The sequence below is a fragment of the Molothrus aeneus genome, chromosome 20 (genome assembly GCF_037042795.1).
Source record: "Molothrus aeneus isolate 106 chromosome 20, BPBGC_Maene_1.0, whole genome shotgun sequence".
Classification (NCBI taxonomy): domain Eukaryota; kingdom Metazoa; phylum Chordata; class Aves; order Passeriformes; family Icteridae; genus Molothrus; species Molothrus aeneus.
In genome coordinates, this window is record NC_089665.1 from 3,338,914 (window position 1) to 3,360,907 (window position 21,994).

At 51.6% G+C, this 21,994-nt stretch overlaps 1 protein-coding gene across 1 annotated transcript in view; it reads left to right on the forward strand.

Annotated features, from left to right (window-relative positions):
* STX1A (syntaxin 1A) overlaps positions 1 to 21,994 on the forward strand; it is a 68,332-nt gene that overhangs the window by 38,981 nt on the left and 7,357 nt on the right. Inside the window, exons 4-6 of the mRNA XM_066563741.1 lie at positions 13,946 to 14,020; positions 18,315 to 18,388; positions 19,077 to 19,185. Coding sequence (XP_066419838.1) covers positions 13,946 to 14,020; positions 18,315 to 18,388; positions 19,077 to 19,185 — 258 coding nt within the window. The remainder of the gene's footprint in view (positions 1 to 13,945; positions 14,021 to 18,314; positions 18,389 to 19,076; positions 19,186 to 21,994) is intronic.

Below are 21,994 nucleotides of genomic sequence, written 5' to 3' on the forward strand. Positions count from 1 at the left end.
CACTAACTGAGGTATCTCAAAGCTTGCTTTCATTTCAATCTCACTTATAGTTTCCATATTCTCAAAATCTTTTTGCCAGACAATCATATTCATAAGGCTTTCCTGTTTCATCTTCCCCAACAGTGGAGTAACATTTTTTCCCATTGAGGGCTTAAAAGTTTTGAATAATGATGATAAAACCAGCATGTCCCTGTCTTTGACACCACTTCCTGATCAGGTTGGGTGTGTGAGAGAGGAGGTGGGATTTTTCTGTGCAGGTGTGGGCTTTAGGAGGATGCAGCTGAGTGACTCATGTGTGTTCAGCCCAAGTCAGAAAGTAGGACACGTTTATGCAAGGCATGTTAACATCTCTTAAAAAAATGCCTCAGCTATAAGAAGTGCCTTATTCTTGGCATCCATCTGGGTTCTTGCAGAGACAGTGCTTAGAGTGGGTAATGGCACCATGTGTGGATTATATATCTCACCATGACCAAAAGGAATCTGGAGCTCCCAATCTGGAAGATAATTCTGTGCTCTTGAGACTACTGCAAGGGCTTTTAATAGCTTCTGGTGCTACAGGAAGGCAGCCTGGTGGGAAAGCAAGTTGGAGAATGTAGGCAGAGCATCACCCACCTTATTTTCTTCTGAATTTTAAGAAGATCCTGCTTAGTTCCTGCTGTTCCTCTTCTGCAGTGGTGGAGCCACAGCAAATGGAGCTCTCAAGATTTAGCTGGGGAAGGATGTGTAATATTTGCTCTTAATTGAAAAGAAAATGAAGTGACATTTCAACCCTTCATCTCATTCTTTTTTGTTTGCCCTGTTGTTCAGTTTCACATGAAAGAAATGCTGATAAAAGGGCTTGTCAGTGTTTGCCTTTGCAGCTCCATTTCCATGTCTGAGCAGGGTGCTGGACACAGCCCCAAGGCCCCTTCTGCTCTCACACTAGAGAAGCTGTGAGCTGCTGTTTCCAGCAGCCTGAAGTGAAGAAATTAGTCATTACCTTTGCTAATGAAGGGCTTCCCCTGGGGACCAGCCTCTGAACCCCCCCACTGGTGGGAAGGTGGTCACTGATATGGATGCAGCAGCTGGGGATGATGTCCCATCAGCTGTGAGCAGCAGAAAAATGGAAAAAAAATTCCATATTTTTATGATTGAAATAATTTGTCGTGTGAAAAATCCAAATTCTTGTGATGAAAACAGGTTTTTCTGAGCCCCTGGTGGAGTCTTCTTGCAGTCAGCTGCTCTGGCAGCTCAGCTGTGGGGAATGCTGCTGCTGCCTTGCTCCATCACTGGCAGGAGGACCATAACCCCATGATCCCCCAGCACTGGTATTCCTATTTCCAATTTCCAGTACAGGAGGAGACCAGCTTGGGGTCCCTGAAGGCACCAGGTTCTGAACTGCCCAGGTTGGTCTCAAGCCCCACCTGGAGTTTTGTGCAGCAATTGTGGCTTGGTGGGACCTGGGACTTGGAAAACTTTCCCTCCTTATGTGTGCCTGGGGCTCCTCATGAACATGTCAGGGTGAATGGAAATTGAAAATCCCTTCCTGATTTGCATACAGGCAAATTGCACCCAGCAGGGCTGGAGAGGACAGCCCCATGTGGCTGCTCTGGGCTCAGCTCCTGGTGGGGAGATGTTCCTGCTGGTGGTGAGGTGTTCCTGATGGGGAGATGTTCCTGATGGGGAGATGTTCCTGGGGGTGAGATGTGCTCTCTGACCTGGTCCTCCACAGAGAAATGTGGAGGGATCAAAGGCCTGCAGCCCCTCTTGCTCTGGAGATAGGCTGGAGAGCTGGAGGTGTTCAGCCTGGAGATGAGAAGGCTCTGGGGAGAGCCTAGAGCCCCTTCCAGCCTAAAGGGGGCTTCAAAAAAGAGGGAGAGAGTCACATTTTATATGCAAATAGTGACAGAACGAGGGGGAACAGTTTTAATCTAAAAGAGGGGAGATTAGATTAGATTAGATTAGATATTAGGAAGAAATTCTTGCCTGTGAGGGAGGTGAGGGCCTGGCAGAGGTTGCCCAGAGGAGCTGTGGCTGCCCCTGGATCCCTGGAATTGTCCATGGCCAGGCTGGATGGGGCACCCTGGCATGACAGGAGGTGTCCCTGCCCTTGGCAGGGGGTTGGACCTGGATCACCTTTGAAGGTCCCTCCCAACCCAAGCCCATCCCTGATGCTGTGATTCCCTGAAGGGCTGTGCAGGCTCCTGGTGCTCTGCTGAGCTGCTCCTGCTCTGGCACAGGCTCCCCTCTGCCTGTCCAGGCTGGGATGTGCAGATCCTGCTGTGTCTGCTGGAAGGGGCTTGGCAGGGCAGCTTTCCCTGTGTGGGGTGGTTCCATGTCCTCCTCCAGGACAGCTCTGGGGAGTTTCCCACCTCCCCAGGCTGGGGCAGGCTGGAAGCAAAGCCCCCCTTCACTCAGCAGCCTGTGTGGGCAGTGTGGGGCAGTGGGCTCCACAGCATGGGTGCTGATGCTGATCTGTGTGGGAGCCTTCTCCTCCTGCATCCCCACTGCCTCCCCCTTCCTCTGCTGCCTGTGTCAGAGCTCTGCCCTTGGCAGAGACCAGAATAGCTCCCACAGAGCTGCTGAAATGTCAGGCTGGAGCAGGCAGAGCTGGGCCACAGTGCTGCTGTGTGTGTGCAGTGGGACAGTGCCGTGAGCCTGGGGCACACATCCATGGCTGTGTTAAACCCAGCCAGGGACAGTGGCTCCATCCCTGTCCTGGGCAGCTGTGCCAGGGCTTGACAGGCCTTGTAGGAACAAATATTCCACAATATCCTGCCTAAATCTCCCCTGGCACAGCTTGAGGCCATTTCCTCTTGTCCTGTCCCTTGTTCCCTGTGAGCAGAGCCTGATCCTCACCTGGCTCCATCCTCCTGTCAGGGAGTTGGAGAAAGCAGAAGGTCCCTCCTGAACCTCTTTTTCTCCAGGCTGAGCCCCTCCAGCTCCCTCATTCTCTCCTGGTGCTCCAGGACCCTTCCCCAGCTCTTTAATGTCTTTCTAGTTATGAGATGCCTAAAACTGAACCCAGGATTGGAGGGAATGGGGAAGGCAAAAACTGGCAAAGAAAGGAATCTGGAGAATGATTTGGCAGAGGAGAGTGAATTGCAGAGTGTGAAGAGGGAGCCATAATTAAAGGAGACAGACAGCAAGAGGATCCCACATGAGAGGGGGGAGGAGGGTTTGGGGGGAGCTGCAGGGATGTGGGGCTGGGGGAGAGTGGGAGAGCAGGCTGAGGGGAGCACCAGGAGACAGCACACAGAAATATTGCCTGTGCAAGAGCTGGGCAGGGTGAGTGAGCCCTTGGCAGTGGTTCTGTGCAGTGCCAGCCCTGCATCCATCCTGTTCCCCCCTCCCATCCAGCCCAGGCCATCCTTGCATTGCTCTGCAGGAATTTGTAGCATCTCTGTTATTTTCTGTTCATTCCAGTTGTGTGATTTGATCTTTCTCGTTAAAGACGTGCTTGGGTTCTTTCCCTCCTCCCTCCCCCTGTCAGAGGTCACCTGCCCTGCGAGGAGCAAGGACACTGTGGGAAAATTGGGGTGGGGGAGCAGGAAGAAAGCAAGGCTGGGTGGTGTGCTTGCTTTTGGGATTCCCTGCCCCCTCCTCCGATGGATGGAGGAGATTTCCCTGCGGCGAATTCCTGAGATTTCCCTGCAGTGAATTCCTGAGACTTCCCTGCAGTGAGTTCCCGAGCTGGGGAGGAGGCACTGATGATGACACAGCAGTGACGATGACACAGCAGTGACGCTGCCCTGCCGCCGGGCTGGGGAGGAGAGGGAGCTGCAGCGAGCGTGCCAGGGAGCACGTCGGCACTGCTGGGCACTGCCGGGCACTGCTGGGCACTGACAGGCACTGCTGGGCACTGACAGGCATGGCTGGGCACTGCCGGGCACTGCTGGGCACTGGCATGGCTGGGGGGGCAGCTCACATGGCACACAGCTGCCAGACACCTCCAGAGCAGAGGGCAGCCCTGGCACAGGGCTCACATGGCACACAGTTCCCATGGCACACAGTTCCCATGGCACGCAGAGCTCCCATACCCCTCCAGAGCACTGGGAGCCCTGGCACGGGGCTCACATGGCACACACATTTCATGGCACACAGATTCCATGGCACAGGGCTCTCACGGCACGCAGCTCCTGTGGCACACATCTCCCATGGCACACTGCTCCTGTGGCACAGACCTCCCAGAGCACACAGTTCCCACACAGCTCCCATGGCACACAGCCCCTGTGGCACACAGCTCCCATGGCACACTGCTCCCAGAGCCCACAAGCCCACGTGGCATGTGACTCCCCTGGCACACAGCTCCTGTGGCACGTGGCTCCCATGGCATGCAGCTCCTGTGACACACAGCTCTTGTGACACACAGCTTCTCTGGCACACAGCTCCCAATGCATGTGGCTTTCATGGCACACAGCTCCCATGGCACAAGGCTCACATGGCTCGCAGCTCCTGTGGCACACAGCTCCCAGCGCATGTGGCTCCCATGGCACACAGCTCCTCTGGCTCACAGGTCCCATGGCACACAGCTCCTATCTCACACAGCTCCCACAGCACACAATCCCACATGGCATGTGATTCCCATGGCACACATCTCCCATGCCACACAGCTCCTGTGGCACACAGCTCCTATCTCACACAGCTCCCACAGCACACAATCCCACATGGCATGTGACTCCCATGCCACACAGTTCCCGTGGCACACAGCTCCCATGGCACACGTGGCATGTGCCTGCCATGGCTCACAGCCCCCAAGCAGCTCCTGGAGAGTGCAGGGTCAATGGATGGGGAGGTTCTGGGCAGAGCTCTGTGCTGGGGGGACTGGTCAGAGGCTGCCCAACCTGCTGGGGGAGGGAGGTCCCCAGCCATTGGCAGGTGTGTTCCCCTCTCCAGAGCTGCATCAGGAACAAGTTGTTTCTGATTTTGGTGGATTAACAAGCAAAAGATGGAGGCAGTGAGTCAGCCTTGGGGTGGGGATCATGGAAGAGGGCTCAGCACATGTAACTCCCATGCAGGCTCAGAGCTGGCTCACTCCTGTGTTTGGAGCTGGGTGTGCAGGTGGGGATGGATGGACCAAACCCTGCCTTGCTGCTGCTGTTGTCTACAAAAAATGTTGGGCTGGGCATCAGGAGGAAATGTTGTACCATGAGGGTGCTGAGGCCCTGGCACAGGGTGCCCAGAGCAGCTGTGGCTGCCCCATCCTTGGAAATGCTCCAGGCCAGGCTGGACAGGCCTTGGAGCAGCCTGGGACAAGGGAAGGTGTCCCTGCCATGGCAGGAGGTTGCAATGAGATGAGCTTTAAGGTCCCTTCCAACCTAAACCACCCTAAAAGTCCATGGATATGTGAAAAGATCCTTAAACAGGTACCCAGCACTGTGAGGTGGATTTTTTCCCCTTTTTGACCTTTCCCTGACAATGAGCCACAGGATCTCTCAAATTTACGGGGCATCCTGAGGGTTATGGCTTCCTTCCAACTCAGAATTTTGGGCTATCCCATTTCCTTGAGTTAGTGGAGTCTAAAGAAGCTGCCAGACAAGCACTGTGCAGGGATGGTGGCTGCAGCTGACAGTGACTGCAGGTGACAGTGGCTGCAGGATGTCCTTAAAGCCCTTCCTAGCTTCTGTGACCTGCCTGTGTGTTGTCCTTACTGGGACCTGACAATTTCATTGAAATGACACGTTCCCTGCACTTCAGTCAGTGTTTAAAACCATAAATAATGCTCTTTTTTGGTTTTGGGGTTTTTAAGTTGGTTTTTTAAATTATTTTATTTTAGGTGGGTTTTTTGTTTGGTTGTTTTTTTGTTTTGTTTTTTGTTTTTTAAGGAAAAAAATTCTGGATTCAGCACATTCAGGTGTCAGCATTCTTTGTGGGTGCATTTTGAGTCTTTATTTCACACTCAGTGCTTTGGGTACCAACTGCAGCATCTCAAGGGCACTCCCAGCTGAAGCTCTGGGAGGTAGGACTACTTCTGGTCAGTTTTTTTCTGCCAGTGCTATAAAAAGTTTTCAGCCAGAGGTAATACTTGCTCTTTATCATGGAAATATGCAACTCTAAAAATAACCTTTCCACAATTCCCCAGCTGGCTTCCTTCCTGCACAAAGCCCTGTGTCTGTCTGTCCAAGTGGGCTCACTGAGTGTCACCTTGTGCAGGGGTGAAGGACTTTCCTCCCTGCTGAGTCCTTCCATCAGCCCCTCCCTCCATCCCATCCTTTGGGATGCTCAGTCATGGGGCCCCTCATGGGCACAGACTCACTCTCTGATCTGGAACAATTTAATCCTCTCTGATTTTGGGAAGAGCTGTGGGGTGTCCTAGGAGCTGGGGAGGAATGGGTGAAGGGTCTCAGGATCCTGAAGTACAGGAATAAAGCTGCCAAAAGCAGGAGAGCCTCATGGAGGTGAACTGGGTCCAAAGCAAGGTCCTGCACCTGGGCTGGGGCAATCCCCAGGGCCAGCACAGACTGGGGGATGGATGGATGGAAGGATGGATGGATGGATGGATGGATGGATGGATGGATGGATGGATGGATGGATGGATGGATGGATGGATGGATGGATGGATGGATGGATGGACGGATGGACGGACAATGCATGGATGGATGCAGAAAAGGACTGGAGGATTCTGGTGGGTGACAAATGGGACTTGACCTATCCATGGGCACTGGCAGCCCAGGAAGCCAAGTGTCTCCTGGGCTCGCCCTGAGCAGTGAGGGCAGCAGGACAGGGAGGGGATGTTCCCCCTGTGCTCTGAGACACCCTGGAGCTGCTCCCAGCTCTGGTGACCCAGCACAGGACAATGGTGTTGAACTGAGGCCAGAGTCAGGTTGGACACGGGGGAAAAATGTCAGACCAAGAGGGGCTGGCACAGGGTGCCCAGAGCAGCTGTGGTTGCCCCATCCAACCTGGAAGTGCTTAAGGCCACATTGGACTGGCCCTGGAGAAGCTGGTCCAGTGGAAGGTGTCCCTGCCCATGGCAGTGCGTTGGACTGGATGATCTTTGCAGGTCGCTTCCAGCCCAAACCACCCTGTGAGTCCATGATCCTGTGATTAAAGCTGGGGATGAAAAGGAATTAAATTGCTCTAGACATCTCTGTTTACACAAGACCAGTTAAAACCCTACAGAACTGCAATTGCTTGTCTGTGATCCCAAATTCAGCCTGGCTTGTGTTCCTCAGACCTGGAAGAAAGATTTGTTTGGATGAAGTGTGAAATATCTTTTTCACAGCCTGGGAGAAGGACCCTTCAAGGGCAGGACCCTTCAGTAGCAGAGACACTCAATCATCTGCATGGTCCTGTCCTGCTCCTTCATATCAAGTGCTCACAGAATAAATTTAAAGCACTTTATCCTCCCTGAAGGCCTCAGTGTTTCTTACCACTTCTCTGTACCTCCTACCCTGGAGTTTCACTTGCCATGGATTTACATTGGCCTGTGTTCTCCCATGGGTGGTGAGGAGGAGAATATTTTCCCACCTTCTCCCAGTGCCACAGAAACTGGAGCTGGGAGTCACAGGGAGCCAGAAAACCCACCAGCAGTGGCCTGAAGGACAAGCTGAAGTTTTCTTGAGATGCTTAAAGAAGAGCAGAACCTCTCAACCATTTTGGTGCATTAATAAATGAAAATGGGAGAATAATGCAGAAAGGACACAAACATATGGGAAACACTTCCCTTTTTTTGGGAAATACATTATTTATCTTATGCTGAATAAATTCCAACATTCCAGCAGTAAATCAGTTTGTTGCTAAACACTTGATACCAAAAATAGGCACTGCTGGATTCAGTCTGCCTGAAGGTATTGATTGGGAAGTTTTCCAGGAGCTGAGTAAGACGGTGCCTTTGCCATTAGTGTTGATTTCCAATAATTTCTGGCATACCTAGTGGGCACTGGGAGCTTGGGAGGTAGAAGAGCATTGATTCTAAAGAGAGAGGGAATGAGCTGGGTAATTATTGACTGATTAAACTGACCTTGCTTCTGAGTAAAATAATGGAGTATTCAAGGTGGGGTCCGAATGGGAGAACTAAAGAAGGTAAAGACAATGAGTGCAGTCATAGTCATTGTCTTTACCTTCTATTTTTTGTGTTGCAAAAATAGAGCTGAGGAGCTTTAGTTGGTACCTGTGCCCTCAGTGTGTGTGGGAGGGCTGGGGCAGATTTGGTCCATGTGAGCCCCAGCACTGCATCTCAAGTGCCCTGTGTCCGTCCTGGAGCTGCCAGGGGTTTGTGTGTGGCTCCAAGCAGAGTGGAGCAGGCAGTAGGGGGATTTGTTTCTCTGATGCTGCCCTGGAGCTAACAGGATGAATGGAAGGAGAGCCATAGGCAAGGCAGAAGAAGGCCATGGACAGGGAAGGAGTGTTTGCTCATCAGGCAGCTGATTGCTCCAGGAGAGCAGCTTTGGGGATGATGCTGCAGGGCTGAGAAGCTCTGACAGATGGGCACATTTGCAGCAGGTGGGAGCAGCCATCCACAGCCCTTTTCTTGCATGAATTATGCTGTTTTATTTGGGTGCCCCAGCTGAGGGTGGGATGCAGGGGCTGAGCAGTTCTCTCCTGTCCCCCTCTGCCTGCTCCTCATTCTGTCATACCTGCTGCAAATGGTTGTGTTGGCCAGAGTTGAAAAAAAATTCTAGAAAATTAGGAAAGGTTTGAGTCAGCATCTGATGTTTTTGTTCTTGTTTCCCACAGCTTGAATCAATAAGTTGCAATGTGAAACTCTGAGCTCTGTTTCCAAGAATAAATGTCAGCCTTTGGGAACTGAAGGACTGCACAGAGGTCACTGATGTCCCAGATTTCTTTTGGCAAATGAGACTTCAGCCAGAAAGTCCTTCTCCACAGAGCTGCTCTCCATCCATCCATCCATCCATCCATCCATCCATCCATCCATCCATCCATCCATCCATCCATCCATCCATCCATCCACCATCCATCATCCATCCACCATCCATCCATCCATCATCCATCCATCATCCATCCATCCATCCCCCATCCATCCATCCATCCATCCCCCATCCATCCATCCATCCATCCATCCATCCATCCATCATCCATCCATCCATCCATCCATCATCCATCCATCCATCCATCATCCATCCATCCATCCATCCATCCATCCATCCCCCATCCATCCATCCATCCATCCATCCATCCATCCATCCATCCATCCATCATCCATCCACCATCCATCCATCCATCCATCCATCCATCCATCCATCCATCCATCCATCCATCCATCCATCCATCATCCATCCATTCCCCAGTCTGTGGTGGTCCTGAGGATTGTCCTGACTCAGGTACTGGACCTTTCTAGCCAATCTCATCTCTGGTACCTTTTAAAACCTTTTGAGTTGCTTTAAGGCCATGAAACACTATGGAAGATGTTTCTGCCAGATCCCTACAGTTCCTAGGAAGAATTCCTTATTATTTGCTCCCAGAGATCAGATCCTTGTGGGGCTTCCTCTTTGCATTCACCTTTAAAAAGTACCCAACCTTCCATTAATGAAAGTTCCTAGATAAACAAGAAAGGTTTATTTGTTTAAAATTTTCTTCAAGGAACTGTTCCCACAATCTTCTTTCATTTTTTATTGAAAGAGCTAAATCTTTGCCAAAAAGATCCTTCCAGCTTTGCCAGGTAACTCAGCTGGGAATTAGCTTGGACTTGCACTTTTCTTGATGATGTTTTATTGGTTATTGTCAGTAAAGATTCGAAGGTTGCTGAGGTGAAGTTTCTTAGTCCCAGCAAAAAGTCAAGGGCTGAGCACCTTGTAAGCAAAGTTCACTGTCACCATGATGTCCAGAGAGATAGAGTGACAGTACCTGTGGAGGGTGGAGGGCTGTGCCTGCCAGCACCTGCCTGCTCTCCTGCCTGCTCTTTTGCCTGCTCCTGCATGTTTTTGCCTCCCTGCCTTCTCCTACCTGTTCCTTCCTGTGTGCCTGTTCCTCCCTCCTGCTTCTGCCTACTCCTGCCTGCTCGCTCTTGCTTCTGTCTGCTCCTTCCTGCTTACCTGCTCATTCCTGCCTGCTCCTGCCTGTTCCTGTCTTCTCCTGACTGTGTGCCTGTTCCTTCCTTCTGCTTCTGTCTACTCCTGCCTGCTTGCTCTTGATCCTGTCTGTTCCTTTCTGCCTTCCTATTCCTGCCTGCTCCTGCCTATTCCTGCCTGCTCCTTCCTGCTCCTGCCTATTCCTACCTGCTCCTGCCGGCTCTTCCCTGCTCCTGCCTCTTCCTGCCTGCTCCTGCCTGCTCCTGCCTACTCCTGCCTGCTCCTGCCTATTCCTGCCTGCTCCTGCCTGTTCCTGCCTGCTCCTTCCTGCTCCTGCCTATTCCTACCTGCTCCTCCCTGCTCCTGCCTCTTCCTGCCTGCTCCTGCCTACTCCTGCCTGTTCCTGCCTGTTCCTATCTGCTTTTGCCTTCCTGTTCCTGCCTGCCTGCAGTGTCACCAGCCTGGGCTGAGTGTCTGCTCTCTGTCAGACAGGGGCCTCATGAGCTGTTGGCAGAGGGAGGAGGAGGAGTTTGTGCCCCTGCCTGCTCCCTGCACTGCCTGGCCTCCCTCCCAGGCAGGTCACAGCAGGCCCTGGGGCTCCTCAGGGGTGTCAAGACCAAAGACTTCTCAGGGGTCTTGGACCAAAGACTCCTTCTCCCTCCCAGCAGAAACTGGGGACACGTGGCCATGGGCAGGGACATCTCTGCTCTTGCTGTGCTCGGTGCCAGTGGGAATGGAGAGGAGATCCTATGGGATGTGGGGAGCTTGGCTCTTGCTCTGGAACATCCCATGTGCCCCCTCAGTGCCCCTCTGGCATGAAGGGATGCTGGCCCTGGCACAGCAGTGTTGTGGTACTCCAGCTTCCCATGGCTGTGTGTCCCTGGCTGGGAATGGTTAAATAATCTCAGTGAGTCACTTAAACAGACACTGTGCATGTGAAAATAATTGTCTGGGCAGCCTGTGCCTGCCAGGCCGCCAAGTAATCCTCACACGGCCTGTGACTCAAATCCAGCCAGAAGGAGTGTTCTTCATGCTGCTCAGTTGGAAATGGTTTGAGGGAAGGCATCCAGCCCTGTTCCCTGTCCCCTCCTTCCACCAGTGGGGTCCTGTGGCCCTTGCTGGCTCCCTGAGTGGCCAGCACAGGCTGTGCCCTGCACTTGTCCCTTGTGTCCTCAGTGGCAGCTTCACAGCAGCATGTCACAGCTCATAATGGACCTTAAAGACCATCTCATATCTCACCTCATCTCATATCTCATCCCATCTCATCTCCCTGCCATGGGCAGGGACACCTTCCACTATCCCAGGTTGGTCAAGCCCTGTCCAACCTGACCTTGAACACTCCAGGGATCCAGGGGCAGCCACAGCTGCTCTGGGCCCACCCTTACAGGGAGAAATCTCTTCCCAACATCCCATCCATCCCTGCCCTCTGGCAGTGGGAGCCATTCTCCCTTGTCCTGTCTCTCCATCCCTGGTCCCCAGCCTCTCTCTAGCTCTCCTGGAGCCCCTTTAGGCACTGGAAGGGACTCTGAGACCTTCTCTTGTCCAGGCTGAGCACCCCCAGCTCTCCCAGCCTGGCTCCAGAGGGGGCTCCAGCCCTTGGGGCATCTCCATGGGCTTCTCTGCACTTGCTCCAGTAGCTCCACATCCTTCCTGGGCTGGGGACCCCAGAGCTGGCAGCAGGTCTGCAGGTGAGGTCTCAGAGCAGGACAGAGGGGGGATCCCTCGGCCTGAACTGACAGGGGGAAGGGAAAGCACATGGCAGTGAGTTAGGAGAAATTGTTCAGGAGAATTGAAGGTGGATGTGGGTGGGAAGGGACCTTGGCCAGTCCCCTCCAGCAGGTCCAGTGCTCAGCCCTGTGCAGAACATCCATAAGGACAGACATCCCACAGACATCCCTCAGACATCCCTCAGACATCCCACAGACATCCCTCAGACATCCCTCAGACATCCCACAGACATCCCTCAGACATCCCACAGACATCCCTCAGACATCCCACAGACATCCCTCTCTGCATCTGGTATTTGACCACCATCATGGATGCTTTTCTTCTTAATATCTAATTTGCATTTTGCTTGCCCCAGCACTGCTTGTCCTCTTCCTGTGCACCCCCAAGCTTCACTAGGAAGCTGAATGTCACCTCCAGGGACCAACAGGACACCTGGCCCAGGTTCTCTGCACCCTCCTGCAGGGTGGTCTCAGACAGCAGTAGGGACCCCCTTGGCTTTCCACTTCCCAGGTGAACAATTCCAGCTCCCAGCCCATCCTTGTGGCCATGGCAGCCTCTTGTCTCCTCTTGTCTCCTCTTGTCTCCTCTTGTCTCCTCTTGTCTCCTGTACTCCTGGTCCTTGTCTGCTTACCCAGCCTGGGAGGGTAGGGAGATGGAGGGAAACTGAGTAACTGCAGGGAGTTACTCAGCCCAGGCTGCTTTATTTCTTTATTAAGAAATAAATTTAATTCCTTATTATTACAGTTTTTAAATTCTTATTATAACAGTTTCTTATTTTTATTACTTTCCTATTATTGGAAATTTTTATATATCCTATAAATTCTTTAAAGAAATTTCTTCACATTACCGTTTCTTATTATTTCTTTATTTCTTATTATTACAAGTTGGTTTTTTTTAAGAATGGGAAAAAAATTAGTCACTTAAATGAGAACTTAAACTGAAAATGTCCTATTCCTGCCACTGCATTTATGCCCCTTCTACAGCAAATATCCTGGGGTGAAGGACTTCACAGATGTATTCCTTCTCTCCTTTTCCCAATAGTGCTGAAGCTTGTAGCTCAGGGATGGGGATGTTTATAGCTGCCAGAATGATAGGACCTTCCCCCAGAACATTCCCATCATCAGGATTGTCTAATTATGCCTGTGACTGGCAGCTGGCATCAGAACCATTGACATGAGTCAGTCAATATGCCTCAGCTCTATTAAACTAAGTTTTATTTAATTAAGTCTTGATCTCATCAAAATCAAGAGGGAGTGCTGGGGTGGCAGCAGGGAGAGCTGCACTGGCAGACCCCAGGTGGGTCTCGGTGATCTGGGTTTGCTGCTCCAGGGGCTCTGGCAGTTCCTGAAGCACAGATTGCTGAGGGGCACAGCTGCAATCCTGGCTTCTTTCAGGACACACTGGTTTCTGGGAGAGGAACCTGGATGTGATCACAGGGTCACAGGATGGTTTGGGTTTGAAGGGAATTTGAAAGGTTCCACCCCTGCTATGGCAGGGACACCTCCCACTGTCCCAGGCTGCTCCCAGCCCTGTCCAGCCTGGCCTTGGGCACTGCCAGGGATCCAGGGGCAGCCCCAGCTGCTCTGGGCACCTGTGCCAGGGCCTGCCCACCCTCATGGTCTGACATTTCCTCCCCATGTCTAACCTGACCTTATTTTTGTATTCTTGTTCTATTTAACTCTTGTGTTGGGGCCCCAGAGCTGGAAGCAGCTGGAGGTCTCAGGAATGTGAGGAGAGTCCAGCATGGAGCATGGGGTGGTGGAAGTGTTCCCACCTAGATTGTGAGAGTGCTCCCAGTCTGGATGGGGGGAGTGTTCCCAGTCTGAATGTGGGAGGGTTCCCAGTCTGGATGTGGGAGTGCTCCCATTCTGGGGATGCAAGTGCTCCCAGTCTGGGGGTGGAAATTTTCCCAGTCTGGATTGTGGGAGTGCTTCCAGTCTGAATTGTGGGAGTGCTCCCAGTCTGAGAATTGGGAGTGTTTTCAATCAGGGGTTGGAAACCCTTCCAGTTAGGGGAGTTCTGGAGTTCTCTGCTTTTAACCCCCTGTGTTCTCAGAGGTGTATCCATGTCCTCAGTGGCCACACCAGGTGCTAATATTCAAATTTCAGCACTGATTGGTTTGACCACAAACTCCCAAAAACTTACTTCCTTTTCAAACCAGGACAGGGGGTTGAAGGGCTCCCAGCTCTGGTCTCTACACTCTGCAGGGCAGCAGATTTCAGTGGTGTCTGCAGCACACCCATGTTTGCTCTTTGCTCTCTCCCCAGAAACAAAAGAGGAGCTGGAGGAGCTGATGTCTGACATCAAGAAGACGGCGAACAAAGTGCGCTCCAAACTAAAGAGTGAGTGGTGACAAACTAAACTAAACTAAACTAAACTGAACTAAACTAAAGAGCCTGGCATGGAGCTCTGGCTCTGCCTGGAGCACTCCTGTCCCAGGCTGGAAATACTCCCAGGGATCAGCATTACCTTCCCTCCCTGCTGTACCCTCCAGATGCTTTTGTTTGCCCTTTTTGTCCCTTTGTGCCTCATTCCCAGAATGGAATTGAGGGAATGGGGCCAGGAGCAGCTGGTGGGCTCTGAGTGAGTCCTGTGCCACACCTCTGGCAGGGCTTGGACACTGGGCAAACCCCCAGCTTGGCCAAAAGTTCTGTTCAGGTCTGGGTGGGTGAGGAGGTGCTGCTGTGGGAGGTGCTGCAGGATGTGACCCTCAGTTTCCACTATTGGAGGAGTCAGTCACTCTCTGAGGGGGCTGTCTGCCCACTGATGGTCAGGGTTGTGCTGGAGCACTCAGACAACCCAGAATTCCAAGACTGGGCCCCAGGGGACTGAGGGAGTCTGAGAGGATGGCAGCATCTTCAGACGGGAGCCAGGTCACCCCTGGCACCTCGGATTTGCCTGTGGTGGTATGGACATCAGTTTGGTTGGCTTTGCTGCAGAAGACCTGGCTGTGTCTGAAGGGTAGGAGAGGAGCTGGTGCTTCCCCCAAGGCAGCAGTGTCCTCACTAATCCCAGGGTTTTGTGGGAGTCTGGCAGTCATGAGGACTCAGATATGCCCAGAGCCCTGTATTTGGTCACCCCTAGTGTGGCCATGTCCCATGTGAGGGCCAGGAGACCTGAACCCCTTGTTCCTATGCTCCCTCTGTCCTCCTAACACATAATCTCAACTAGAACCAGAAAGGAGAGCCAGGGATATCTTATCTATTCCACAGTCCAAGGGATCCATTCCTATAGCCCTGGACACACTGGGATCCCTAGTGATAGGGTTTGGCCTTAAAAAAAACCAAAAAACTTTTTCCATAAGTGTTTTGTTCAGTGTTTTGTAAGGGACTTTGAGAGCCTGAAGGATTGCAGGACAGGCTCCTGTTCCCTGCTTCCAGAAAAGCCTCTCTGCTGTCATATTAACCTGGAGCAGCAGATGACTGGTGCTTGTGCTGTGTCCCAAATTGCCTCCTGGCCAGCATGATCAATGACAGAAAACAGTCAGGGCTGATCAAAAACAACAGCTGCTGACAACAAACTGATTTCTTCAGGCCAGACATTACTCATGCAGGGCATAATTCTGATTGCTAGCTTCTTGGGAAAATGGGATTTTATTAGTTATCAGAAATGCCCAGTGTTTGCCAATAGCATTCCATGGGAATGGAGAGTGCTCTGTGTGGGTGTGCAGGAGGCCCAGGGACTGATGAAATGCACTGAGCTGTGCTGGGGGTGAGCCCTGCTGCAGGAGGAACCTGCCCTGTGCTGGCTTGAGGGACTGATCCAGGATGGAAAGTGCTGGGGACAGCTGGGCTCTGAGAGCTGTGAGACACCACTGTTGGGAATGGGCTCTTCAGCCCAGCTCCAGGGATGCCACTCTGGCTGCTTGCCAAGAGGTTTATCAGTGTGCCCACCCAGGCACGCCAAGATCTCGGATGGTTGCAGTTTATTCCAGCCCTGAGACACATGAACAGTCTCTGTTTTGGTTCACATGTTCGAAGAATGAGTCAGAGTTCTTCAGTTCTTGGTCTCAGAGTTGTTTATTGTTTCTTATCTATAAAAATTTTCTCCTGTCCTGCCAAGGTCTGTCCAGCAGGACAGTTCAGGCACTCTGCCTGCCCCCAGGGCAGTGTTATCTCTTTATACTAAAAACTACATAGAACATGTTTACAATTACTTTCCAACACCTATCACCTGTGTTAAACAGTGAGTTTCTACTCTAAACCAATCCCAAAGTGCCAACATCACAGCAGAAGATGGAGGTAGAGAAGATGAAGAAGAAAGGCTGGAGACACGCCCAGGTCCCTCCATCTTGTCCCTAAAACCCCTATTCCAAAATCCCCAAAATCTACTCTTTCACCTAGTGATAATTTTATTATTACACTACTTAAACTTCTGTGATTTTCAGGTGTTCATACAAAGCTGGTAATTTGCTCCACGGGTCACAATCAAACCCACAGGTGCTCTGGGGTGTGTGCCAGGGTCTCTGAGCCCCCTGACAGGGGTCCTGGCACCTCTGGACACCCAGAAGGATGTCCTGAGTTCTGACATGCCACCAGCTCACATGGCTGGTTCAGGTGTGTCCCTGCACACTGGCCAGCCTGCTGATGGCAGCTTTCTTCCAAGTTTTATAATCCCCTGAAATTAAGTCTTTGAGTTAGTACATCCTGAGCTGGCCTTGAGGAACAGGTTTCAAAGAATCCTGGAATGATGGGATGGTTTGAGTTGGAAAAAGCCTTAAAGATAATCTTATTTCACCCCTGCCATGGGCAGGGACACCTCCTAGTACTCCAGGCTGCTGCAAGGCTTGGGCACTGCCAGGGATGGGGCAGGATTGCTGGTCCTGCTCTGTGCCAGCCCTGCAGTGTGACCATGGTCACAGGGATCTTAGGGTGAGGGAAGAGACGAGGATCTGACTCCATGTTTCAGAAGGCTGATTTATTATTTTATGATATATATTACATTAAAACTATACTAAAAGAATAGAAGAAAGGATTTCATCAGAAGGCTTGCCAAGAATAGAATAGGAGAGAATGATAACAAAGGCTTGTGACTGACTGAGACAGTCCAAGCCAGCTGACTGTGATTGGCCATTAATTAGGAACAACCACATGAGCCCAATCCCAGATGCACCTGTTGCATTCCACAGCAGCAGATAACCATTGGTTACATTTTGTTCCTGAGGCCTCTCAGCTTCTCAGGAGGAAAAATCCTAAGGAAAGGATTTTCCATAAAAGATGCCTGCGACAGTGCAGCCCACCCACAGTGGGACATGACCCTGCTCCTCCCTGCCATGGCCCTCAGGCTTTGGGCACTGAGGCCTTCATGTCAATTATTTTCCTAATTAAAGGGGCAGATCCCTGTGCTGCTCCATGGCTGCTCAGAACTCCTGCCAGCATGGTGGGTGCTCCCTGTGCCACTCCAGGCACACGGAGGAGCTGCTGGTTTTTGGTTCCCTGGAGGAGTTTTGAGGTTTGGTATTTTGCAGACACTTCAGCTCTGCATTTTCTCCTCCTGCCTCTCTGGTAGAAGCAGCTCTCCAATTTGTTTGAATACTGGCAATCAGACCTAAGCACCACATTGATTTTGTGTGGAAATCCTGGCTCACCAGCCTGGGGGTGACAGTGCTGCCCTGTCAGCCCCAGATCACAGCCAGTGGCCAGGCACCAGGTGCTTTGCAGGGCTTTGCTGCCAGGCTCAATGCTGGAGTCAGGGTTTGGGAAGTGCCCAGCACCAGCTGCTCCTTGATCCAGTGTTTCACAGTCCCTTTGCCAAGCAATCCCTTCCCTTTGGTTAAGCACTGGAGCAGCCACTCTGGCAAAGTGGTGGAGTCACCATCCCTGGAAGTGTTCCAAAAATGAGCACATTGGCATTTGGCACAGTGGCTTCGTGGGCTTGAGGTAATCAGTGGAAAGTTGGATTTGATTATTTTGGAGGTCTTTTACAGCCTGAATGATTCAGTGGTTGTTCTCCAAAGAGCACAAACTATTGGAATAATTACCAATCTAGCCAGACAGGATGTGCCTGAGCTTGTCTGGCCCTTGGTGCTGAACCAGATAGTGGCAACTGTGGTGTTTGACCCCACAGACACTTTTGCCTGCCTGGGTGCTGCAGCCGGGCACGTGGGGACAGGTCCAGGCCTGCAGGAGCTCTGGTGGTGGTGGGATGGAGCTTCCCCCCATAACAGGGGCTGCTCCTCGGGTTTCCCTCTGGCAGAGAAGCTTTAAGGGGATGGTGAAGGAAAGGAGTCGGTTCTGATGGAGGGTTTGGATCCAGAGCTTTATTCTGGCCCTCAGGCCTCTGAATGCAGCACCAGCTCCAACAGAACTCCCTGAGCCCGTGGTTGCTGCTCCTTTAACCCCGGGGAGAGGGGCAGGGAAGGGGCAGGGAGGCACCAAGCAGGGACAGGAGGGGAGGGACAAAGGGACAAAGGACACCTGGATGGGCCAATGGCCCCCAGGGGTAGAGGGCATCCTTTGGATCTGCCAATCACTCAGTGCCCTTCTGGAATGCCAGGACTGACAGACAGTGCTGGGAGGGAAAGAGGAGGTGTCTGACACACCCGGCAGGGAATTATCAAGGGAGGGACCCAGGTTTCTGAGGTAAACCCTGAAAGCACAACACAACAGGAAACTAATGTGTCCTTGTGCCCTTCAGGCATTGAGCAGAGCATTGAACAAGAGGAGGGGCTGAACAGGTCATCGGCCGACCTGCGGATAAGGAAAACTCAGGTGAGCCTCTGACAGGGAGGGGAGGGGGGCAAGAGGCCTCTGTAGGGGGATAGAATGTAAGAAAATAAAGATAGTGTAGAAAGTGATCTCACCCCTAAGGAGCTGCAGCTGGGCCAATTAGCAAAGATCAGGAGCAGGCCTGACTTTAACAGCCACAGCTGTGACCAGTGAGAGGAAGATGCTATAAAAGAGTGGGGTGGCTGGATGAGAGGGGAACTGGGGTCAGTGGCTGCTTTGTGAAGAAGAAAGAGTCAGTGCTCTGAGGAGCTGCCCATGGGAAACACCAAGATTATAAAAGAATAGAAGAATTCTATTGAAATGATATATTATAAAAGAGTAGAATATGTAATATATTAGAATAATATATAATTGATTCTATTGAAATGATATATTATAAAATAATAGAAGAAAGGATTTCATCAAGAGGCTAGAAGGGAATGGAATAATAATAAAATCTTGTGACTGACCAAGTCTGAGCCAGCAGGACTGTGATTGGCCATTAATTAAAAACAATCACATGAGACCAATCCCAGATGCACCTGTTGCATTCCACAGCAGCAGATAACCATTGGTTACATTTTGTTTCTGAGGCCTTTCATCTTCTCAGGAGAAAAGATCCTAGCCAGAGGAGTTTTCATAACATGTGTCTGTGCCACTCTCAGCCTGCTGTCCCCTTGTGTCCCCCCAGCACTCCACGCTGTCCCGCAAGTTCGTGGAGGTGATGTCGGAGTACAATGCCACGCAGACCGACTACCGGGAGCGCTGCAAGGGCAGGATCCAGAGGCAGCTGGAGATCAGTGAGTAACCCACCCTGCCATGGGGCACTGGGCTCTGTGGGCCACGGCCTGAGCACTCCCAATGGAGCAGAGCTGCTCCCTGTCTTGGTTTGGAAAGACCGGTGTCTGCTAAGGAAGGCAGGAGCCTCCCCTGAAATGGAGAATGTAAACCCCCTCCCTCTGAATTGCTATAAATTTTAAATTAAGGGACTCTCAGGCAAAAATGTGGGAGCAGGAACTAACAGTTCTTTAATAGGGAAAAAAATAAAAGGATAAAATAAACAATGCAGTAAACCAAACCAACACTGACAGAGTCAGAACCCAGCCTGACACGCTGTGGGTCAGGCTGTTGGCAGCAGAACCATTGGAATTGTGGCTCAGCCCTCCTGCAGTGTCAGGGCTGGTTCTGCTGGAGCAGGGATCCTGTAGAAAGGTGCAGTCTCTTCCTCTGAAGATCCAGGGGAAGAAGAGGCAGCTGCTGTTCCTCTGGGGAATCCAGTGCAGAAGCCGTGCTGGTGTTCCAGAATCTCTGGATTATATCCAGGTAGGAATGCTTGGCTCCTCCCTCTGGGCTCACATCTCCCAATGGGATGCTGTAGTTCTTATCAGCCATGCAGGGACATTCCATAGCTGTTATCAGCAGATGTACCCCCAGAGGGAGGAGTGATTGTGAGCACTCAGAGACAGAGATAAGGCAAAGTGCCCACTTGACAAGACAGCTGCCATACAGGTGGTAATAGAACACAGCTTGCCTTGCAATCTGGAACACTCCCTCAGAGCTCCTGGGATGCACAGGAGCCCCTGGGAGCAGCTGGAGCATGGCTCCTGTGGGGTGAGACCTTGAGTTCCAGTGGCAACTGCATCCAGCAAAGTGCATCCCAAAATGCTGCAGAGAGAGCACAGGGATCACAAGGAGAGGGGTTCCTTCTGTGTTTGCAGCTAATTTTTATTCAAAGAAGCTCACAGGAATTCCTGATTCCTGTGGGTGCTTGTCCTTCCTCAGGGTGCTCTTCATGCATGAACTTAGCTAAACATGGAAACAGGGAAGGGAATTCTTGAGATGGGAGCAGTCCCTGCTCCTGGTGGTCTCCCTTGCACAGGAGGAGCAGGAGCCTCAGTGCTGCCTCTCTGGGCCAGGACTGATGGCTCTTAGCAGCCATTGTGTTGTGGCCAAGGGTGGACCTCAGGTGACACCTCTGAGGCTGGTGGCACCTCACCCAGGTGACACTGCTGTGGCACTTGGATCTCTGAGTCAGCCAGAGCCCATCCCTTAGGAGCAGTCCAGTCCTGCCTCTCTAGAAACACTCTCCTGATGGTCCTTCTGGGCAGGCAGTGACAGTTTAGAGCAAAGGGGTGATCTCCCAGCAAAGAAGAACCATGTAATTAGGGGAATAATGAAGGGGGAAGGGGAAGGCAGGGCATGCAGAAATTAAAGGAGATTCTTGCAAATAATCTCACTTTCAGACATGTTGTGGGGTTTGTGCTCAGAATGGAAGGCTCTGAACTTAGTCATTTTTTTTTTCCCAAGAACCAAATGGATGTTTTTTCTTTCCTCCAACAACTCACTGTGAATAATGATGGGAGATTTGTGAGTCAACCTGGTGTCCTTGGTGGTCACCTGTGGGAATGTGCTGGGAATCTGGGTGCTGTGGGAATTTCTGTGGAGGGCTGGAGGGAGACACAGCTCTGCAAGCCTTAATCTTTGTTCAGATTAGTCCTTGTGATGCCTGATACTCCCAGGGCTGCATGGGAAGGCTGACTGACACGGGGCTCAACAAGAGCTTGCCAGTTTGCTGTAAAGCAGGATGTGTCACTGCTCCAGCTGCCTGACTCACCCTGCAGTGACAGCTGAGGAGTGCCTTGTCATGTGAACAGCAATTTAAGGTATCCCTGTGCCTCCCTCTGAGAGAGGAGGTCTGGGAGGGCTCAGCCTTGTCCTTGACTGGATGCAGACCTGAAAGAAACCTTCCTCTTGTTTTCCTACTGAATTTTGGGAGGGCTCTGCTGCTCTGCTTAAGTCCTGAAGATATATTATTGTTTTGTCTGCTCTGTCCATCCTGCCAGGTTGCCAGTGCCTGACAGAGCCTGGTGTGCAGGGACAGGGCAGCTCAGGAGCCCCCATAGAGCAAAGTGTGCTCTTGGAGAGGTGTCCCTGAGAGCAAGGGACTCCTGTTCCCTTCAGGATGGAGGTGTGGAGGAGTGTGGGAGATGAGTGCATTTCTCATTGCTACAGAAGAGGTGCAGAGCTGGGCTGGGGAGGGCACAGCCCTTTGCCAGAGCTGGATTCCCCCATCAGGAAATGGAAAAGATTTCCTGGCAAAAAGACTCATCCAGAGGTGTCGCTGTAGGACACGAAAGAACACAAGCGCATAACGCTGTTCTCAAGGTGAGGAAAAAAGGGAAGTTTATTTTCTGACTCCAACATTTATAGTTTTCCAGGAGTGACAGTGGATTGGAGGGTGACAGTGCCACCTCTCCAATGACACTGGACAGACCAGCAGTCCATCAACTTTCTCCTCCTCCATGAAGGAATGAAAAACAATGAGTTATTTACAGAAAGTGTGTGAGAAAGTTTGTTATAAGAATGTCAACATCAGAAGACTTAGAAAATCTTCAAAAATCAGGGGGACACCAAGGAACAGTTTATGGGTGTTTTACCAGGGCCTCTGCTTGGCCCTGGGTGTCCCAGGCAGGGCTTCAGCCCCAGCTCCTCCTGCACAGGCTCTCTGGGACAGAGCTCAGCTGGGCTGTGACTGCACAGATCTCCACAACATCCTCAGCTCTCGTTTTCTGCTGAGGAGTGCAAAGATAGAAAGTGCTGGGAGCTCTG